We start from the raw sequence: 20,760 nt of genomic DNA on the forward strand, positions 1-20,760 counted from the left end.
CAGATTGATTGGCTTCCCACGCCCGGGCGATCGTTAGTTATGCCAAAGGGGCCCCCGGGGGCCTGCCCATCGAGTGCAGGGACCTGAAAGCGATGCAAGGCGGCAGCGTGTTCCTCGCCTCACCCCGAGTCCCGTCTCAGGAGAGGCAGCGGGCCTGACGTATCTTTTTCCCGTGCGCACCTTCCCCACACTTTCAAACAGGAAGATGTGGAAGATGTTATTTGCCTTGAGTGAGCTGAGCCCTGAGAACATAGGAAAGTCTTCATCATCAAAACAGATCAAATGCTAAGTGTTACGGGATATCATGGTAGAAGAATTTGACAGGTCCTTCTAAAAAAACCTGCATGTTCGAAAATGCTTGCAAATAGTTCTCACTTATCCATATATAAAATCCAAATGTCTAAAAATACGGTGTTAGCAACATAAAAAGGCGAAAGGAACTGGGAGTTCCTCCCGATTCTGAAAGGGTCAAGTTTTCTTCTGTCATTCGAGTTTCCATAAAAGAATCATATTCATACGTGGAGGAATTTTTTTTTATTTCACACAGGCAATTATTTCCATCTGAACCTTGGAGAGAGGAAGTTGGACTAATAGTTAAACGTGCTTGAAATTATGCCTATGACTTCCTTACTACCCCGTGAATTTTCTTATTGACAGCTCAGTGAACTTCTTAATTTAAAAAATAAGAATCGGCTCATGCCCCTTGCCCCCGGTGATCACCAGGGCACCACAGCCATCAAGAGTGCATTAAGGACCTACCTGTCTGTGTCCTCTGTGTCCTGCTAGAATTTAAATGGTGCGGCTTCTGCCTTCTCAAAACCTGCAAACTGGGATAAGATGTACGGTCCTCTGCTGGGGGTGTCTTGGCCCCTAGGGGACATTGCGGTGTCCGGTGGTCTTGTCCGTCATCGTGACTGAGGTACAGGAACTGCTGGCGTCCAGTAGGTAGAAGCCAGAGATGCTATTAAACACCCAACAAGGCACAGAACAGGCCCTACAGCAAAGAACAGTTTGGCCCCAGAATGTCGATGGTGCTGAAGCTGAGAACCTACCTCAGCCCTGAGTATGCAAATTAAATGGCATTGCTTCGACTGTGCATGAACATTACTTCTGGAACATTTTCAAGTTTTTAAGTTACAGTTTGGGTATTTAATAGCACTGTGAACACCTGGGCTTGATTCATAATGAACAGCTGGGTGACAGTGACACTATTTCAGTGCAACGGCAGCCTGAGAAACAAGCATCAAACATGGCCCAGTATTGCTCACGAGTTATTAAAATCTCAGAAAATGGAGAATACGAGTTACAGAGGGGGAGTCTGCTCCCTATGAACTAACTGAGCATAGTTTAAATTATAGAAAAAGTACATGTATTAGTTAATATATAGTTTCCATAGCTGAACAGCTATTATATAAAAAAAGCCAAAGTACCGGTGGCTTAAGTGAGGTAGAAGTTTCCTCCTCTCTTGCAGAGCAGCCAGAGCAGCACTCCAGGGCGCCCAGGCTCCCTCTCTCGTGTCTGTGCGCTGCCAGTCTTGGCAGGCAGCTTCCCTTTCGTGGCCCAGTACGGCTGCTGCAGCTCCCACCGTCACAGGCACATCCTGAACAGCAGGAAGGCAAGAAGGGAGTCAAGGGTGTGGCCCTTTTAAGGGCATAACCTAGAGCTCGAGCACATCGCTTCCACCCACCTATAGTCTAGAACTTAGCCACATGGCCACACCTCGCTGTGGGGGAGACCAACTGTTTTGCTGGGCAGCCATGTGCCCAGCTGGACCTCAGGGGGATTTTTATTAAAGGAAGAAGAAAAGCTTGGATGTTGGAGGACAGCTGGCAGTCTTTGCCTCAGATAGCTTGTCTTAGGTTAATTCAAGGTCAAGGAACCCAAAGACAGCTTAATAATTCCAAATGGCCTTTGGTCAGGACAGAGGTCCCAGGCTGTGACGGTGTACGCAGTGGCCTGTTATTTCTCTCTGTTACATTAATCCTAAATCACATTTAGCTCGGTGCTAAACTACCAGGGTTCAAACCTGAGCTCTACCACTTGCCAGCTGAGATGATGTTAGCAAGTGCACTTCCACTCTCCGTGCCTGGATTTTCTCCTTTGTATATTGCTGATGGCAGGAGGACCCAGTCCTAGGACCGTGGGGAGGATGAGTGAGGTAATACTTGTAAAACACTCAGAACAGTGCCTCCCACAGGGCACGTGACTGAGGGCTCTAAACCTTGTTATTACTGTGGCGAGTCCTGCACTTGACCGGCGGACTCGATGCCTGCTCATTTGAGCTTAATTTATTACGGAAAAATGTCTGTAGATTTCAGCTGGTTTTAAAATCTCAATAGATATATTGTTGTGTATATCTAATTTTGAGGTGTAGCTCCCACCCCTACCTCCAATAAAGTGTCAGAACATGGGATTTGATTCAGAACGGGACTTGCGATTAGGATTTGCCGTCCCAAATTGGAGTTGACGTGAACTTGAGCCAGTTCACGAATCAGTGCGCTGGCAGCATCTTAGATCCCAGCCACACTGGCGAACAGGCTAGAAATTCAGTGCAGACAACTGATGTCAGAGAATTCTGGTTCGATCAACAAAGCTCATTAAACTCGAGATAATTTAAGAACTCAGTGAGAACATTGCCACTCAGATCTGCAAATGGCATTGGTTGTCATCCTTTCTCCAGTATTTCAGATTTCAACATCTTGTAGCCGATATCTGTCCTTCCGTGACATTCTGCCACATCAGCCCTAATAAGCAAATGGCTATAAATAAAATTAGAACATCTTTATAGCTGCAAACATAAGCCTGTGTGTGTGTGTGTTAGAGAAAATCTTGGCCACTAAAACACGCCTGTGAATTGTGAGGTCATTTTGTACTTTTACTAGTGTAAATTTTGAAAGCAGGTCAGTACTTTCCCCCTATATGAAGGGATTCAAATGAAAACCATGTATATTGTTGAATGGAAAGCAGGATTTTCTATGGGCTCTCAATGCTCTGTTGTGAGTTAATCGGGGCAGCCACACCACAGCGTGCACACCTTGGTCCTGATTTTCTTCTCAAATGCCCTTTGGTCTTAACAACATAAAATTTAACATGACGATTCTACGTCCGTCTGCTTAATCTTAAATTCAGTGACGGTGCTGATCCATTATAGTAATTCTTACTTGATCAACAGAAAATGATAAAGAAAACAATTTCTCACAATCATATGGAAATGAAAATTATTTAGCCTGGCCTGTGACAGAATATTTCCTAGGCTGGATAAAATTGTGAGCACTTAGAGGGCACGTGGGTTTAACAACAACAAAATGAGCATTTCCATTTCTACAGAAGATTTGCTTTCTTAAAACTCAATGCATTACAATATAATGCTTTAAAGTTATTCAGGACTTTGAAAAGTAGGTTTTTGAGTGTTCGTTCCTCCAAACAAAAAGGCAAACTTCCACTCTTTTTCTTTTTGAAAATAAGTGAATACAGGAAGCAGAAAGGCAGATAAGGAGCAGGTAAGGACGAGGGGGGGAATGGGGGGGCCGGCCGGTGGGGGGTGCCCCGGCAGCCTTACACGGACAAACAAGCCCCATCCCCTGAAGAAAAGGGGGCAAAGTCCATTTCCTGGAAGGCAGCGTTTGTGTGTGGGGGTGGAGACTATGAATAATCTCTTCAAGTTCAAGGACTTCACAGGCCTGTCCTTGGCCAGCTTGAACCAAGCATAAGACTCGTGAGTGACCAGGTGAGAGGGTGTAACTTGATACAGAGATAACCCTCTGGCTATTATTGTAGAAGAGCCGCAGAGAGAGTGTCTGTAAAGGTCAGTGTGAGGCTTTCGAAAATAGTTTGCCTTTAAGAGCCAGATCTGTACTTTGTTCTATAGCATCTCTTGCATAACACAGAGAAACTCATGCTCTGACTTAAAGCTCACACTTGACATTGAGATATGATTTGTTCGTGGCAGACTCTCCAAGACCTCTAATTTTTGTTTTGGGATATTAAACTAGGATTCTGTTGATTAATAATTATTGCAAATGGAGTCCCAGAATTGTGTAACAGTGCCTTTGACCTTGTCTCTCACCTCGCACAACCCTTGGGAGGACGCCCCCAGGGTGTGCATCCGAGGTCAGTGTGTGTGGTTCGCTTCAGATCTGTGAAAAGGGAACAGCACCTACCACACAGGTAGTTAGGAGGAGCCAATGATATGATTTGTGTCAGGTCTTTAACGAAACTGGTGTATCGTTAGCTCCTAATGAATTTTATTATTGGTGCTGTTGCCTATTCCCTGCACGGGTGTTAACAGGGTAAATGGAGAGATGATAACAAATACTCAGAGCTGGTTAGAAATTTGCTTTGCTATTGATGAAATCAGGTGTCCCTCCCACCCTTCTCCACCCCCAGGTCACTGCTCCCTGCTCCTGCCACCTCACCCCCTCCCTCCCTCTTCCCCTCCACTTAACCAGTATTACCAGTTTCACGGGCATCTTTCCAGAGATAGCATACACGCACACAAGTGAAAAATGTCTGTGTATATCTATATTTTTGGAACATTTATTCTGCATCAACCCTCCCCTTTAAAGAATCAAGAACCTCCTTTCAAGCTGATACTTGAACTGGGGAGATGAAGTCTCTTCCCTCCACAATTGCAAATGGCAAGTTTACGTACCCTGGGGAATCAGAGGGTTACATCTTTTGGACAGGGCAGGCTCTGGGGCCAGAGCGGTGGTTCAGTGGAGTCGCGGCGGAGCTCATTATTGCATTCAGTGAGCCACTTAGCCACGTGATCACTTCACTGCCCAGCCAAACGTGGGTGCCCAGACTCAACACCAGCTCTCTTTTGTGTATTTTTATATGATTTATTAGCTGACTGGCTCCAAATTAAACTCAAAGGGAATTAGAAGTCTCCATTGAGGAGCCATTGGTCTAAGATACCCTATTCTGGCTGAGCAAGCGCAGCAGAGAACTTCAGAAAAACGACAGCTGTTTCTACTTCCCTTTTCCCAAACATCCCCATTGCCCCCCAAACACGAACCTGACCAAGGTGTGGCCTAGCTCTTCCCCATCGTTACTTATGGCAGCAATGACTGGGTTGAAAGGGCAGACTTGTGACTTCTTCCATGGTGCCTAAATGATGTGGTGACACGACGTGTAAACAACGCCGTGAGGGAAGACGCAGGCGCTCCCTGTACTCGGCGGACGGGCATCTGCGGCGGCGAGGCCTCGGCTAGGTGTCATGGTGCACGATTTTGGTTGAACCTTCACTTGGGAAAAGAAATGAGTGTGCCAGTCCATTTGAAAACCCTGCCTTTAGAAACTCACTTTTTACCTGTGGCTACCGGCCGGACCAGGATTTGGTATCTGGCGTTACTCGGTGCTGTCTCCTGCCGTGGAGTTACTGGTTCCCTGAGCAGTAGAAAGAGCTCTGTGAGCTGGGTCTTGACAAGCATAGATCTTTTCCGTCGGCCTTCACCAGTGTTGAGGATGTGTCTGCTTTTTACGTGAGAACGTGGACATCGCCAGGAGTTCCACCTGACAGCATCTCCTATAAGCTTAGAATAGGACCACCTCTCCGTCTCAGGAGACACCACTAGCACCTCGAGGCAGGTGTCCACACTGAGAAGGCAGCCGGCCATACGCTGTCGGAATCAGAGTGTGGCAGCATTCCAAATGGAGGAGCATTTGTGAATTCCGATATTAATATTAAATGCAAAAGTCTTTGCTCATGCAACATTAAGGTTACAAATGTCCACATGCCAAAACTGGGAAAGAGCAGAAAATACAATTCTCATGGTGACATCTGTTCTCCACTGTAGTGCATGTCCTGTAAATGCAGTGTATGATTTGAAAATGCATTAGTTATGCAAAGCCTTTGGTATGTAGTGTGATTGAGAACCTGATCTTCAGCACGGGGCGGGGGCGGAGGGGGAAGGGGGAGGTGAAGAGACCGCTGAGTGAAGACTAGTTCACTCCGAGTCTGGGTGTGACTGGATGGCTGTAGACAAACACCTAGCTGACCCACGCTCCAAGCTCTCTGTAAATTAGAAGCAGTAATGTGCTTTCTCCCCAGTTCACAGAAGGTGAGGCACAGATTCTGCTGAGATGAAGTCTCCAAAGAATGCTGCACCTCCATCATCAAAGTTGGAGGTAGTGGCTTTCTGTTACGGGGTGGGACTAATAGGCCTTGTCCGTCTGTGTGTGATTGGCATGAAGGTACATATAACATATATCCAAGCATGCTTTCTCTCCACTTTGACTGTAATTAGTGAAAATGTAATCAAATCAACAAATATTTATTGTCTACTTTATTTAAGATCTATTTAAAGAGAGAGGATAGAAAGAGATGCTTTCAAAGGCGATAAAATCAGAACATATCAAAAAAGTACATACATACAACCTATGATAGTACAGGACCAGCAACTAGAATGTACGGCATCTCCACTGTTGGGTAAAGTAGCGCCTCCATATTTCCGAACCTATTATTTGCTTTTTCTAGAGTTTGGTTTGTAACCAAAATATTGCATTGATTGTTTAATATTTAATTTATTTTATTTATTTTTCAATTTGAAATGGAAGGAAGATGCTTTCTCCTTTTTGGATTGATTTCTCCTTTTGTTCAACTGCTTCGGAGTTGTATCGCTGAGTATTACCTGTTCATTAGCGTATCTGTAGGCTGTTGGATATTTGCATTTCTGATTTGTGAGCTGAAAACCCATTTCTGACGCTTTCGATCCTTAAATGATTAAATAGGGGTGATTTATATTTTTATTTAGTTATATTGATAATCGTAATGTCCTAACTTTTATATGCAAGTTCAGTTTTCCATACCCCTTCTTGATACAATGTGTGTTTGGAGTAGAATTAAGTGTACATTAAACCTTCTACACTGTTGGCTCTATTCTGTTCCTCAACAAGGACAATTTTGTTCAAGGCAGCCGATAAGGTGGTACAGGATGGGGCAAAAGTAGGTTTAGAGTTGTTCATATGGAATATTAATACAATAAGTAATGATACAAGGATAAACTCTGTGTTTCGTGGACTCACAACTGTGAACCTTCCTTCGTCCCACCCTGTATTATCCTGAGGCCATAGAGTGCAGTGGCACTGGCCATCTAGGAAAGAGAAAAATTAAAGGCATACCTTTAGGACTCCGTCCAGATGAATGTCACCAACCTATAAAAATCCCAAAGCCAGCAGCCACCAGCCGCCTTCTACTTTGACCCAGAGATCAAAGGCGCTTCCCAGAGAGGGGACAGCCCCTGGACACACCCAGAGTTAGTGCCACGTGAGGGAAGACGTGCAGTGCTTCCTCCTTCGGGGCAGACCCCGGTTCCGACTCTTACCGGCTGTGTGAGGCCCCTTAACTCCTTCATCGCCCTGAGCTTTGAGTTCCCCCCGTCGACAAATGAGAGTGAAAGTGAGCCCAGCCTTGGCGTGTTGTTGTGAGGACTAAATGAAGTCCCATAAATGAAGGGCTTAGCCTTCGCACAGTGCCTGGAACAAAGTAAGTGCTAAGTAAACCTTAGCTAGTCATATGTATACCTTCTCTTTCAGGTAGTACGTCGAAATCCAAGCTTTCTCCCCCATTAAAAAAAGTACCTGGATATTTGAATGATGGAGATAGCCTATTTTATTTATACAAGAATAAAATGTTTGCCAACTGTGTTGCTGACTACTCCTGGTAACCAATGGCCAGTGCTGCCCATCATCCTGACACACCTCAGAGGAAAATACTAACAATCCCCTCCCCGCTCCACCAGTTAGCTGAGTGTTTCCCAGTCCCACTTCTCTGATCCCTGCCTGGGGAAAAATGATTAAACCACCAATAAAGAGAAAGTCTCCACCTATAAAAACATATAACTCTGCTTAATCAAATAGTATGACTGGGTCAAGGAGAAAAATATTTATGATCAGGGTTGCCTTACGATGTTAAATATGCCATCAACTAACATAAATTTTATAATGTGCTAAAACCCAAGGTCAACAGAAAGGCAAAATAGAAGAGCTGTAGTTTCTGTTAGTGCAGAATTCAATAGATTAGCAGCAGAGAGGAGAAGAAGACTGAACATTCGAAGCTGGATGTAGTCACACAAGAATATTGCAGTGTCCGGGAGCTGATAAGGGCCTTAAAGAAATTTAGCAATCTTTAAAGGGGTGGATGATAAGATCCAGGCTTGCCCATAAAAAAGGAGGATAGAATACTTGAGAAGACCAGTGAATTTCAGTCTTAGTGGAGAAAACATCAGAAGCCTTAAAGTCTTACTTGAATGTTTGCAAATGACTGACTTGGATTCTAAAAGAAACATTAAATATTTTTAAAATGCTTTGTAAGCGTGATTCATAGCACATCATATACTTTTAGGCACAAATGGACATTAAAATTTTAGTATTTTAGACTGTCTGAATTTGCACGTTTTAGAGTGTTTTTAGAAAGTTTAAATTCCCCAACAGTGGTGATATGCTATTTTCTTGTAGTTTATTCATTTCTTCATTTATTCCATAAATACAGGGTCCAGCCACAAATAATGCCCCTTTTTTATTGCAGAATCTTTTATTACAAAATCATAAGCATGTCATTCTGTAACGTAACAGTATCACACTCAAACACACCATATGCCATTTTAGGTGAAATGTTCAAACTAAAACTATAAATTATTACACCCGTATCGTTACCCTACCAACCGCACTCACGCAGGCATTACTTCTGCCGGACCCTGCATATACTGAACACCTAGTTCAGCAATAAACAAGGGAAAAGGAGGTAAGCCTCTTATTTGCCCAATTAATGGTAATGTTTTCCCTCAAGGTGATCTCATGTACGTCCATACTCTGTAATGATTTGTAGAAGAAACCTCTTTTGGATTTAAAGATCTCCCATTGCTTGAATACAGCCGTGGGGTCGCTCCCCACGTGAGTGCCCGTCCTTCGTCTTCCCTGGGAAAAGGTGAAGGAACGGCCTCTGTAGGGTCCGATTCTGCAGCAAGCGAAAGCTAACCTGAACGCAGTTTTGTAATTAAAATGTACATAATTGGTGCTCAGGTTTTTGGTGTGCAGCAGCCTGCTGCAGTAAGACCTTAGAAAGAAGACCAGAGAGATTGGACAACAGGAATGAGACAGTATCTCCAGGTTCCACCATTCGCTCTCCAGCTCCCATGGGTCCGGGAGAAGCCTTTGCGTTGCCCCAGTAAAGCCCACTTTAAATGTATGTGATCCTAGGTGCTTCCTCCTTACGGTTGGTGAATACAGGGAAATTTGGAGTAGAACAAATCAAGACTATAACAGAGAGGTTTGTCTCTGGGGAAATAAATGAGAACTCTCAGAGTTTCTTCTTTGATTTTATAGTATAATAGTGTAACATAATGATTAGTTAAGGCTTTGGAGCCGGACAGACTTAGGTTTGGGATAGGCTGTCACTCACCAGCAGAATGACCTTGAATCCATTGTTCAACCTCCCTGAGCCTGTTACACCTGTGTGTGTGTGTGAATTGGACATGGTAATAATAGTATCGAATGCGTAGTGCTGTTATAAGGTTAAATATAATATGTGTAAACTGCATAGTGCAGTGCCTTGCAAATAGTAAATCCTCCATAAGCACAAGCTATTGTTTTAATTATGCATTATCTTCTTAATATACTCTTAACCAACCCAGCTATTGTTTTTGCATAATGGAGATAAACTGCCCAAAGGGGGTGAGCCTGGTTATACACTCTAAGCCTTTATCTGTTAGAATTATGTTCAGCTTAACCGTAGTGACTTCACCAAATTGGGATCCATTTTGTTTTGTTTTGTTTTGTTTTGTTTTGTTTTCCACATAATAAGGAATTCAGAAGGAGGCAGTATAGGGCTGGTGCAGCAGTGTGAGGACCCACCTTCCTTCTAATTTTTACCCTGCCATTTTTATCAGATGGATTTCATCTGCACAACTGAAAGAGGGCTGCTTCATCTCCAGACATGGGAGGAAGAAAAGCCCAGGTGGAAAGGCCTTTATTCAAAACTGCCCTTTTTTCCCCCAGGAAGTGTGGGGGTGCATGTCCAAGACTCTATCCCCAGGAAGGACCACCTGTGCCTCACTGGCCAGAGCTGTGTTTCATTGCTAGCTCTTAACAACAGGGCAAGCTAGAAAGACATGTGCATGTTTTTAACCGGGCACATTGCCACCCTAAAACAAATATAATTGTACCTCTGTTGGATACTGAGTAAAGCACCAGTTGCGTCTGCCACAGAGCCATAAGACGTACCCAGTTCCCAAGCCTGATGGTTTTCTAGCAAAGATTTATAAATGTCCTCAACATTGAAACATTCTGAGGGCATTTGCCAAGATGTTAAGGCTTATCGTTATCATTGATCTACGTAACTGGCAAGGTAGTCACCAGACCCTTTAGCAGTGACTCCTGAGCCAACACTGTCAGTTTATTTCTGTGTTGCACTGTAAACTTAGGTGTTCTTTAGTTCAACAGTCGTGATCTTGGTGATGCATTTGCTGAGGGTCTACTGATCTTAAAAACACAAGTAGAGAAAACATGTAGAAGCCACATCCCAGTGTCCCAATGGATTTTTTTAAGGTTAAGTTATAGAGAGGCGACAGACCTCTGTCGGTCGGTCAGCCTGGATTCAGTGACGCCTGTGTTTGGATGCCTAGAGGAGTTCCCTGAAGTTCTCAAGTTCATGCAGTCAGCCACACTGGAATTAGGGGTACCCTGTCCTAGCCACTTTCTACAGGAATGCAGGTTTTCTTCCATTAATTTTAAATGACCTATGTATAAAATCAGATGTAGAAAACTTTTATGGTTCTTTAGCAATTTAAAAGATTACAAGCCAATCAGTAAGGATTCCTTGAAGCTAACTATTGCCTAGCACTAAGCAAAAAACGATGCTGTCCAACTTTTCTGCGTTGACCCCAGGATGTTTACCAAGCACCAGTTCCACAAACCTGTGTGGTTGCAGGCTTTGGCATTGATTTCTTATGGCTGAGAAGGGCTTGAATGAGACAGTGGGACAAGACTTAAGTTCTCTGGGCCCCAGTTTCCTTATGTAAGAAGAGAACACCGAACAAGAGTATCCTTAAGGTCCCTCCCTGAACTACCAAGGTTTGGAGCAGACCGAAGACTGAGTCACCGGGGAAACCTTGACTCTGTTTCCCCGCCCTGTGTGCAGTTCGCCGTGGGGTGCACTGGGATGGCAGAGGCCTGGGCTCGAATGCCCTGGTTTCATTCTCAGGGAGAAGAAGGAGTTGGGTTCCGAGAAATCTGAGTCTTCGACTTGATCTAATGTTCTGCCTAGTCGAGTTCAGGAGAGGTCCCTCCCAAATCCTACCAGATGAGTTTATTTTATGACTTCTGGAGAAATGCTGGATGGGCTTCTTCTTCCCAGGACCCGTGCTTGGGCTTTGCCGAGTGTGTGAAGCATCAAAGTTTGAAATGAGCCCAAAGAAGATCAAGGCTGTGAACTCTTTTTGTGTCTAAGACTCTCCACCCAGTGTTTTTAATTGGACACAGATTGACACAAACTATTGCTAAACTCTGCTATCTCAGCTGTCCTTTGAAATGGCATCCAGACTGGCAGAAGATCCCATGCTTGGAGGGAATGTTTGAAATGGTCTTTAACGGACTCTGGTTACACCAAGACCTACAGAGAGGTGGTCATAAGAAACTTCGTAAGAGCTCTCTTAAGACCCGCCAAGTAACCGTAAGTTGGTGAGCCCTAAACAGAAAAAAGAAATTAAGTATACAGTTGACTGCAGGCACCAGAGCAAATATAGTAACCCCCAAAGAGTCCTGAACCGCAGCTGACTCAGTTCACCAGCAATGCTCAGAGGGTCGCAGCTGGTTTCAAGCAGAGGCCCTGCCAACAAGGCCACGACGCCGAGAGGCTGAGCCAGGAGGGACAGGGTCTCACCCCTAAATCACAGGCTCTGCCTGGAGCTGGCCTGGCAGGTTTCAACCTACGCAGGGTACTGGCTCTAAATGCAGAGGGTTTCAGGATTTCTGTTGTGATGCGCCTTGGCGAGAGAAGGAAACGGTCCGCATGCCATCTGTCACAGTGGAAAACCCACGCGGCCCCAAGGCCTCTTCCTCAATGAGCAGCCCATGCGGGTTTAGTCAATCTGGACGGTTGTTTATGCGCTGAGGTCACATTTTGGCCCATCTTCCGCTTACGGCTTTAACCAAATAAAGCCTTCTCTCTCTGCATTTCTCTTGCCAAAGTCAGGTTGAGAGATGGTTCTCTGAGAGGATTGTTTTGGCAGGAGATACAGGGATCTTCTCACACAGCGAAACACGGCGACAAAGCCAAATGATACACCACTCAGGGGGGCTAAGTGATGTTCAAATTGAAAAGAAGCGAACTACCGTCCTTCCCTTTGCCCCTTTTGTCTGTGTGGTTGGGTTGGTTTGGTTTTGTTATTGTGGGTTTTTTGTATGTTCTTTTGTTTTTGTTTGGGTTTTTTGTTTGCTTGTTCATATTTCTGTCCAAAAAAAAAAAAAAAACCAGCTCCCCAAATGTCGATGAAAGGTCCAGGGTAACATTCTTCTGTAAGAGCTAGTTTACCTCGGAGGGGACTGGCTTTTAGGACCCTCTCATTTGCTCTTCCTCTGGTTCCTGTGTAGTCTGATTTTTGCCATATTGCAGTTTCTAACTTTTCTCTGGCTGGAAATATTCTAGGCTGACACTTTTGAGAAGAGAGACGGAAAGAAATCCTACTGTCTGTGAATTGTTGCTAAATCTGCACGTGTCCACTTATAACCAAGAATATTAAACTCAGAGCCAAGGAACAGGAGGGGAAGAAAAACCCCTTCGCGTGTCTCTTGTAGACTTTGGCGTTCGTGCCATAGGGCTTGGAGGAGCTTCGGTGAGACCGCGGTTTAGTCTCTGCTCCCCCAGAGTCACCAGCCAGGTTACCTGAAGCAATGTCTTCAGTTCTTTGGCCTCGATTGCCTTATGTGTAAGAAGGGAACATTGAACAAGATGAAGCGTGAACAGTGCACTAAGGTTTGTGGTAAGATGGTGACTTGGGTTACCATGGAAACCCTGATTCTGTTACTCAACCCTGTACAAGTTGTGGAGTGCCCTGGGGCGGGGGGACGAGCCCTGGAATTTTAAGCCTTGGTTTCATCCTCCAGGAAATGAAGGGCTTGGATTCCACGAAAACCTGATCTAATGTTCTGTCAAGTCAGTCAGGCTCCCTCCCAAATGCTAACCAGATGGGTTTATTTCATGGAAAATTTGGAGAAATGCTTAATGGATTTCAGCTTCCCAGGACCTGCCCATGAAATGAGACTTGTCCCCTTGGATCACTGGGCGGAGTTTAGAAGACGGTCTCTTGGTTATTAAGCCTCGTCCTTACAAACAGGGGGTCTCGGTTCACTATAAATGGGAAGAAGTACGAGCCTTGGGCCGGGAATGCTGGGATGAGGGACTGTCTTTGCACCCTGCTCCTGTGTGTCCGGCTGCAGAGTGGGGGTGAGCGTGCTTGCTCCTGTGACCCCGGTTACTTCATTTAGAACAGAAACCTGCTTTAGGAAGAGGAACTTCCCCAAATGACATTCAAGGCAGAGACCACAGGTGGAAAAATAGAGAGAAAAACACCTATTCAGAGCATCCCAAGTAGCCAGGAATGTATGGATTTCCCAGGAATCAGAGTGTAAGAATGTGAAGAGAGAAAAAAATGCAAATAAGAGACAAAATCCTTTGAGACTCTGTGTAAAAGAATATACCTGGGTAGTCAAAAATAGGTTTACAGTTTGTATGAAAAACAATACAAAATTAATAATAACATGAAAATAAAATCGGTCTCATGGACTCTCGACTGTAAATCCACCCCTGCATTGGCTATAGAAAAGTGTTGTGTTATAAAGGACATGAAGAATGCACAGCGAGAAAACCACCCACAAAATGCAAGGCCAACCTGTTGAGTGAAAGAAAATATTTGCAAATCAAATACCTGGTAAGGGACTAATATCCAAGATAGCTAAAGAACGTACACAACTCAAGAGCAAAAAAAGAAAAATCAAACAATCCAATTAAAAAATGGGGAGAAAATATGAAGAGATATTTTTCCAGACAAGACATAGAGATGGGCCAACAGGCACATGAAAAGATGCTCAAAATCATTAACCAGGGAAATGCCAATCCAAACCACAACAAGGTGTTACCTCGCATCTGTTAGAATGCTCTGTTCAAAACAACAAGACATAACAAGCGTCGGTGGGGATGTGGAGAAAATGGAACACTTGTGCACTGTTGGTTGGTATAGAAATTGGTGCAGCCACTGTGGAAAACAGTATGGTGTTTCCTCAAAAAATTAAAATAGAACTACCACATGATCCAGCAATTACATGTCTGGGTATTTATCCAAAGAAAATGAAAACATTAACTCAAAAAAACAGATGCACCTCCACGTTCATTGTGGCGTTATGTACGGCAGCCAAGACATGGAAGCAACCTAAGTGTCCATCAATGGATGAATGTACAAAGGGAAAAATATATAAGTAAGTATGTATGTATGTATATCACAATGGAATATTCCTCAGCCATAAAAATAAGGAGATAATCTTGCCTCTCTAGTCGGAAAGAGCAGGGAAGAAGGCAAGCTGAGAATAATTGTTGGGTTAACCAATAACGTGTCGAGGATTTATGTCGAAGAGAATAATCCTGTGGCTTGTTACTAGGAAGAAGTGAGGAGATGGAACCTTTGGGGGGTCAGGCTCATGACTGTAAACATTCCCTCTAATAAAATCATTCAATCACAGTTCTTGTGTTGAGTTAAAACACCTCTTCAGAAGCAAATGGCCTTATGTTTCGCCCTGAATTGGTCGTAAACCTTACCTAATGCTATTCACAGGCCTCAGTCTTTCCCACTGTAAAATAAGAATAATGCTTATTCCCTGTCTCACTTGGACCCTTTTATTCAATTATTCATTCATTTAACAGCTGTATACTAGGCGCCTACTATGTAGCAGGCGCTGTGCTAATGCTGAGGATACACAAATCAGGAATGTGGAGCCCCTTTCCCCATGAATCTCATTCCAGTAGGGAATGGGGGCCAGGAGCAGATTTACCACACACTGCTGCGTGTTGGACCACGGGGGGAGATGTGTATATAATACATATGCTGTATAAACAAGTAATGTAGTAGGAAAAAGATGTATATATAATACATATGCTGTGTAAACAAGTAATGCAGTAGGTAGAGAGGTGCCATAGAAGTAGTCATAAAAGTGCTTTGGGACAGAGCAGGGGAAATGACTCACTCTGCCCTGGGGAACTGGGGAGGCTTCAAGGTGAAATCTGAGACAGGGCTTGAACAGGAGCCCGCCTTTGCTGTGTGGGAGAGCAGGGCGGGGACTGCCTTCTAGGGTAAGGGGCACGGTTGGCTCAAAAGCATGGACAGCTTGGTAGGAACTAGTTTGTTACCAAAAGGGCAAGTAGCTTACTCTGCGGAGCCTTTGCTGGTGGGAGGTGACAAGGGGGTGAAGGTGGGGCGGTGGCTGCAGCCAGTGGGTGAAGGACCTCAGAAGCCGGGTGAAGGAGCTGGGCCTTCGGGAGCCAGTAGAGCAGAAGACGAGACTTGGTCGGATGTGTGCCTTAGCGAGATCAGCCCGGGACCTGTGCGGAGGGGCTATTGGAATGGAGAGGGGCTGGTAGGGAGAGACTGTTCGGGAAGCGTTTGCAGAAATCCCGATGAGAGCAGATGACTCCGTTAAGGCAGTTGGGCTCCTTTTTCCTTTTGTCTTGGTTTCCACAAGTTTTTGAAAACCAAAACATAGAAAAACTTTACATACAAATATGCCCGTGTTAGCTTCTGCATTGTTGTCTACACACACACACACAACTGAAAAATGAGATCTTTTTGTTAAACCTTTTTGTAGTTCGTGACCCCGGTGGTCGCTGGGCCAGCCCGTTCGGTGCACCGAGACGGAGATGGAGCACAGGACCTGTGTCTCAGAACCAGGCTGTAACTTGGGCACCCCCCAGGACACTGGCCACCGTCCCCGCAGTGGCCTCCTTATGTGGGGTCACCCTCGTTCTGGCTGATGCGTGGAGGTTAGAACTGGCCTGCGCATCAGGTTTTAGAAGTATTTCTTCATCAACAGGTTCACAGTTGAACTATTTGAAGGTATTTTTGAAAACTTCTGATCATCAAGAATTGGGGACAAAAACTGCTCCTCTTTTCTGGAATGCCTTAGGGGACCTGCGGCGACGGCTGGCAGCTCCCGGTGACAGTGTAGGCCAGTCCTGCTTCAAAAAGGCAGACCACTGACATTTAAAAGCCCGTCCTTGCTGGGTGCCTGTCCCGGGCAGATCTCACTCTAGAACTAGACAGACAGCTCTGGGTGGCTGAGTGGATGTGTTGAGAGACAGAGAGAGGACAGAGTCACAAAGATTCTGAGGGAAGATCAACAGCTTCTGGTGAATGGTTGGATGTGTTGAAAGGCCACAGGGGAGGAATCAAGAGTTTCTGAGGTTTCTCCCAGGGCGTTTGGGTGGAACCACTCACAAGCAGTGTGGGAGATCGTGGCATCTGCTGAGCTGCTTCCGGCCCCGGGAAAAGGGGAGTGGGCCTTTGACTTCATTCCTTGTTTTGTCAAAGTCACGCTGCTGCCCCGGAGCCTCCATGCATCCCCACAGCCTCATCCAGCTGTGATTTCAAGTTCACGTGCAGGGACAGGGCTCCCCATGGCTTCTGGTTGCCTTGGTGCGTGCGAAATGAAAACAGGTGGCCACAGTACGTGCAGACAGCAAGTGGGAAGAGGAGCTGATCCTTGGACAGGGCTTGGGGTCCAGGCGCGGGCAGGGAGGTGGCTCATCATCAGTCAGGGACGCCAGGGGGTGGCCCTGGCCTGCCCCACCGCCACTCGCTGCAGGCTGTGCTTCCTGCTTCGCCGCAGCCCTGGCTTCCTAGCCGTGAGAGTTTCCCAAGGCCGGTAGAGGGGATTAGACTTTTCATGATGCTCCAGTTGCTCAAGTACATGACTAATGCTTGAAAGAATTAAGAGACTTCTTTATTTTTAATTGCATCTCCTTGTTTGGTATGTGACTCAGTTAATTCATTCTGGTTGTGAATGTATTGGGAGACCCTGTACCCCCTTGACCTCTGCTTGTAATTATTGCTGTCATCCTGCTTTGAAGCACTGTTTTGATTACACACTGAACCGCCCTCTGGCCACTGCGTGGCTGGCAGGCCCACTGCTCGGACTCAAGGACAGTCGTCTCAGAGTGGTTCTTGTCCTCAGCAGGTCGATGGCCTCTCTGTTCACCTCCTTTCCTCCAGAATTCTGCCCTTTCCCCTTTAGAAGGTCTTAATCGTACATTCCAACTTGATCAAGAAGACTCGCACTTGTCTCTGAGACTCAAAGATCAGGGTGGGCTGCTAACACAGAGAAATCGATAAACGTGCCTTATCGTGGTCTGCGTTGTCGGCAGGTGCCTCACAGCAAACGCTGTTGCAATTCCGCCATCATCTCAGCAGTGCCCACTCACCCCTCCTTCCAAACACACCTGGGCCTGTGTCTCCTTTCCTGGGATTGTACTGTCTGGCAAGTCTGCATTCAACTGAAAAGCGATCTAGTCGATGCACCCAAATACAGGTGGCAGCCTATGTGTGGGAAGCAGTTTTAACCAAATGGTGTGAAATAAAGTTCTTTGTTCCAGTGTTTTCTCTGAGTGGTGGTCTGAGAATTTCCATCTGCTTGGATCCTATGAGAAGTCTTTCCCGCCATGTAATCATCACCACGGGGTACCCAGCTCCATAAAGCAGGGCTGTGTTATAAGAAGATTCACAGTAATTGACTGGGGTAAAGGACAAGATACTAGCCCAGTAAATTATTTGTCTTCCTCAAAGGAAGACCTAAGGGCCTTTCAGTGGTCAGGGCAACTGTCCCCATGGAAGCATCCATTCCCCTCTTTCTGGTACTTTCTCCATCACCTGTCTCCTCGTATTACTATAGAAGGGATGTCTGTATTCTGTATGATCCACTGACGTTCAGGGAGAAGAAATAAGGCTAAGAGAATTAAAGGTAATCCTATGGATGATGACGAGAACATAAAATATTTTTAAGGTGACAGAGGCTATATTAACATCCATTTATTTCATTCGTGGCTGGGAATTCACATGCAGATAACTTGGGTCACTCACCGTTCTCCCAAATGTAATGGGGAGACGCAGGTCGTGCACTTTTGCCTTGGAGAGTTTAATGCGGAAGAGTGTGTCCGTCGGTTCACACCACTCTAACAAAACAATGTAAATGCATTTCTCGCAGTGCAGGAGGCTGCAGGTCTAAGGTCAGGGTGCCAGTGTGGGCATGTGAAGACCCCCTTCTGGGTCACAGACTGTCCACTGTGACTCCCACGTGGAAGGAGCTCGGGAGCTCAGTGCGGCTTCTTGTATAAGGGCACCAACCCCATTCGTGGGGGCTCCACCCTCAGGACCTAAGTATGTGCCGGAAGCCGCACCTCCCGACACCATCGCCTGAGGGACTGGGGTCTGCACCTAATGAATATGGGGCACCGGCATTCAGATCAGAGCAGGCAGCTTGCACTCGTCATCCCTGGGTCTCTGTAATGTAAGTTCCCGAGCAGAGATGTTGTAGCGCCCTTTTGAACGTAGGGGAAAACGTCTCATCATAAAGGGCAGTGAAAGCGTATTTCCTTCCAAGGGATTGAACCATTTGTTTTTGCATCAGAATCTGAGACTCGGCGTTCTTGATTTACTATCTTGTGGCAAAATCTACACTTGTGGAATTCTTACATGCAACTCGACCATTCAGCAGTTTTTTACTGAGTGCCGACTGTGGAGCGGACGCAGTGCCAGACCATGCTACCAGCCCAGCGGGGGTGTCAAACTCCTTTTCACCGGGGGCCACATCAGCCGCGTGGTTGCCTTCAAAGGGCCGAATATCATTTCAGCTCCTTGAAAGTTAAGGAGTAGTTACATGTATACAGCCCTAAAATTATTTCGGCCCTTCGAAGGCAATGGTGCGGCTAATGTGGCCCCCGATGAAAATGACTTTGACACCCCTGTCCTAGAGGGTTGGGTCGGCCGATCTTCAGTGATGAAAGCAAGGGGATGCTGGAGGCTTGGCCGCCACATCACGTCTCTCAAGGGCAACCTTCTTAGGGGCAGTAAATGAGCGTGCAGACCAGCGCTCACGGGGACTGGTCTGCAGTGACCAGCCACACGCTCCAGACGGAGACCTCTGCTGGAATCCTGAGTGTTGATTGAAGTGAGATTTGTTCGTGTTGCCTTGTTTATTCCTCACGACGTTTCGTTGTTTTGGTCCAGAAACAGAAAAGCTCGTGCTAGAGGCAGGCAACGGGTTGCCATCCTGGAAATTCAATGACCAGCTCTTTCCCTGCGACGTGTGTGGGAAGGTTTTTGGCCGACAGCAGACGTTGTCCCGACATCTCTCGCTGCACACAGGTGAGTCCGGGCCTCGCTGCTCTGCCCTCCCCAGTCCCATCCCCAGCTCCTCTCTCACCCAGAAGCCGAGAGAATGCAAACAGGAAGTGGGGGGCGTGTTTTCATCCCAGCCTTCTCAAGCCATTCTACCAGGCAGCCTCAAACAGAGCCCTGGACAGGGTTTTTTATTTGCGCTGAAAGGACTCACAGAGTTCAAGGAGGATCGATGGGAAAAGATGCCCACGTGGGCATATCCCAGTAAAATTCCTCAACGCTAAGAAATTTATTGCTCTTCTTGGCCCGGGAGATGGGTCTGCTTGCCATCTTCTTGGGCTCATCTTACTGTAGGCAGGCGCAGTGGGGACACAGAGCATTCCGGTGGAGGAGCAGTTCCTGTCTTTATTTACATAGGACAGTAAAGACTCTGTGTGTTAGGAGAGGGAAAACAACCATGTGAAGGAGGAAAGGAGAAATAAATGTTAAATTAATCAATGCAGCAAAATCAAGTGAAGGTAAAAAGAAATACGGTAAAGACCCCAGCAGGCTAGCTCAGTTGGTCAGAACGTTGTCTGGATATACCAAGGCTGCAGGTTCAATCCCCACTCAGGGCACATACAAGAAACAACCAGTGAACACATCAGTAAGTGGAACAACGGAACAGTGTTTCTCTCCCCCCAACCTTTCCTCTTTCTGAAATCAGTTTTTAAAAAGTACGGTAAAATCAATTGTGAACATAAACTAGGATGGAAATAACAAAATGACCTTTTCCATTTTTGCACTGAAGATCAGACTTTTTAAAAGTTCAGCTTATTTACAGGAAATGCAAGACAAAATGATAAAAAAAAAAATAGAAGTTTTGCTTATCCCATGAAATCAAAAAGAAGGCAAGGCGGACAGTATTAGTATGGCCAGATTAATTTTCTTTTTATATAAGTTTTATTATTTTTAACCTTAAATATTAAACCACAAGACAAAATTTAGTCACATACTTAGCCACAAAAAAAAACCCTTCAACATGAGTGGAGGTTTTATAGGCCACATGCACCACGCATGCTCAGATGAAATTTAAAGTAACCAAAGGTCGATAAAATGTCCTACCTAACCAGGTCAACAGGAAGGAAATCAAAACACAAATTTTAGACATCTAGAAGGAGTGGAAAGGGGAACACTTCATACCTACACCTACGTCAGAACCAACAGCTACAGTTCTGATCCGAGGAAAATTCAGAGGCTGCCAACACGTAATGGTGCCTTACGTGTGTTGTAAAAAACCTCTTCTGAGTTCTTCCCGGAGAAGTAGATAAGACAAGTCTGTTTGTTTTGTCTTTTAAGGCAAGCTCAGTATTGCAAAGGAAGAACACTGAGGGTGGGAAACGAGGTG

The 20,760-nt window shown here is 45.6% G+C and overlaps 1 protein-coding gene across 4 annotated transcripts in view; it reads left to right on the forward strand.

Moving 5' to 3' along the window:
• Nucleotides 1-20,760, forward strand: part of ZNF827 (zinc finger protein 827) — a 157,080-nt gene that overhangs the window by 122,115 nt on the left and 14,205 nt on the right. For all 4 annotated transcript variants that reach the window (XM_045831389.1, XM_045831390.1, XM_045831391.1 and 1 more), the window contains exon 9: nt 19,263-19,400. In XM_045831389.1, the coding sequence (XP_045687345.1) occupies nt 19,263-19,400 (138 nt within the window). The remainder of the gene's footprint in view (nt 1-19,262; nt 19,401-20,760) is intronic.

The sequence above is a fragment of the Phyllostomus hastatus genome, unplaced genomic scaffold (assembly GCF_019186645.2).
Source record: "Phyllostomus hastatus isolate PE091 unplaced genomic scaffold, TTU_PhHast_1.1 phas_contig_159, whole genome shotgun sequence".
NCBI classification, from domain to species: domain Eukaryota; kingdom Metazoa; phylum Chordata; class Mammalia; order Chiroptera; family Phyllostomidae; genus Phyllostomus; species Phyllostomus hastatus.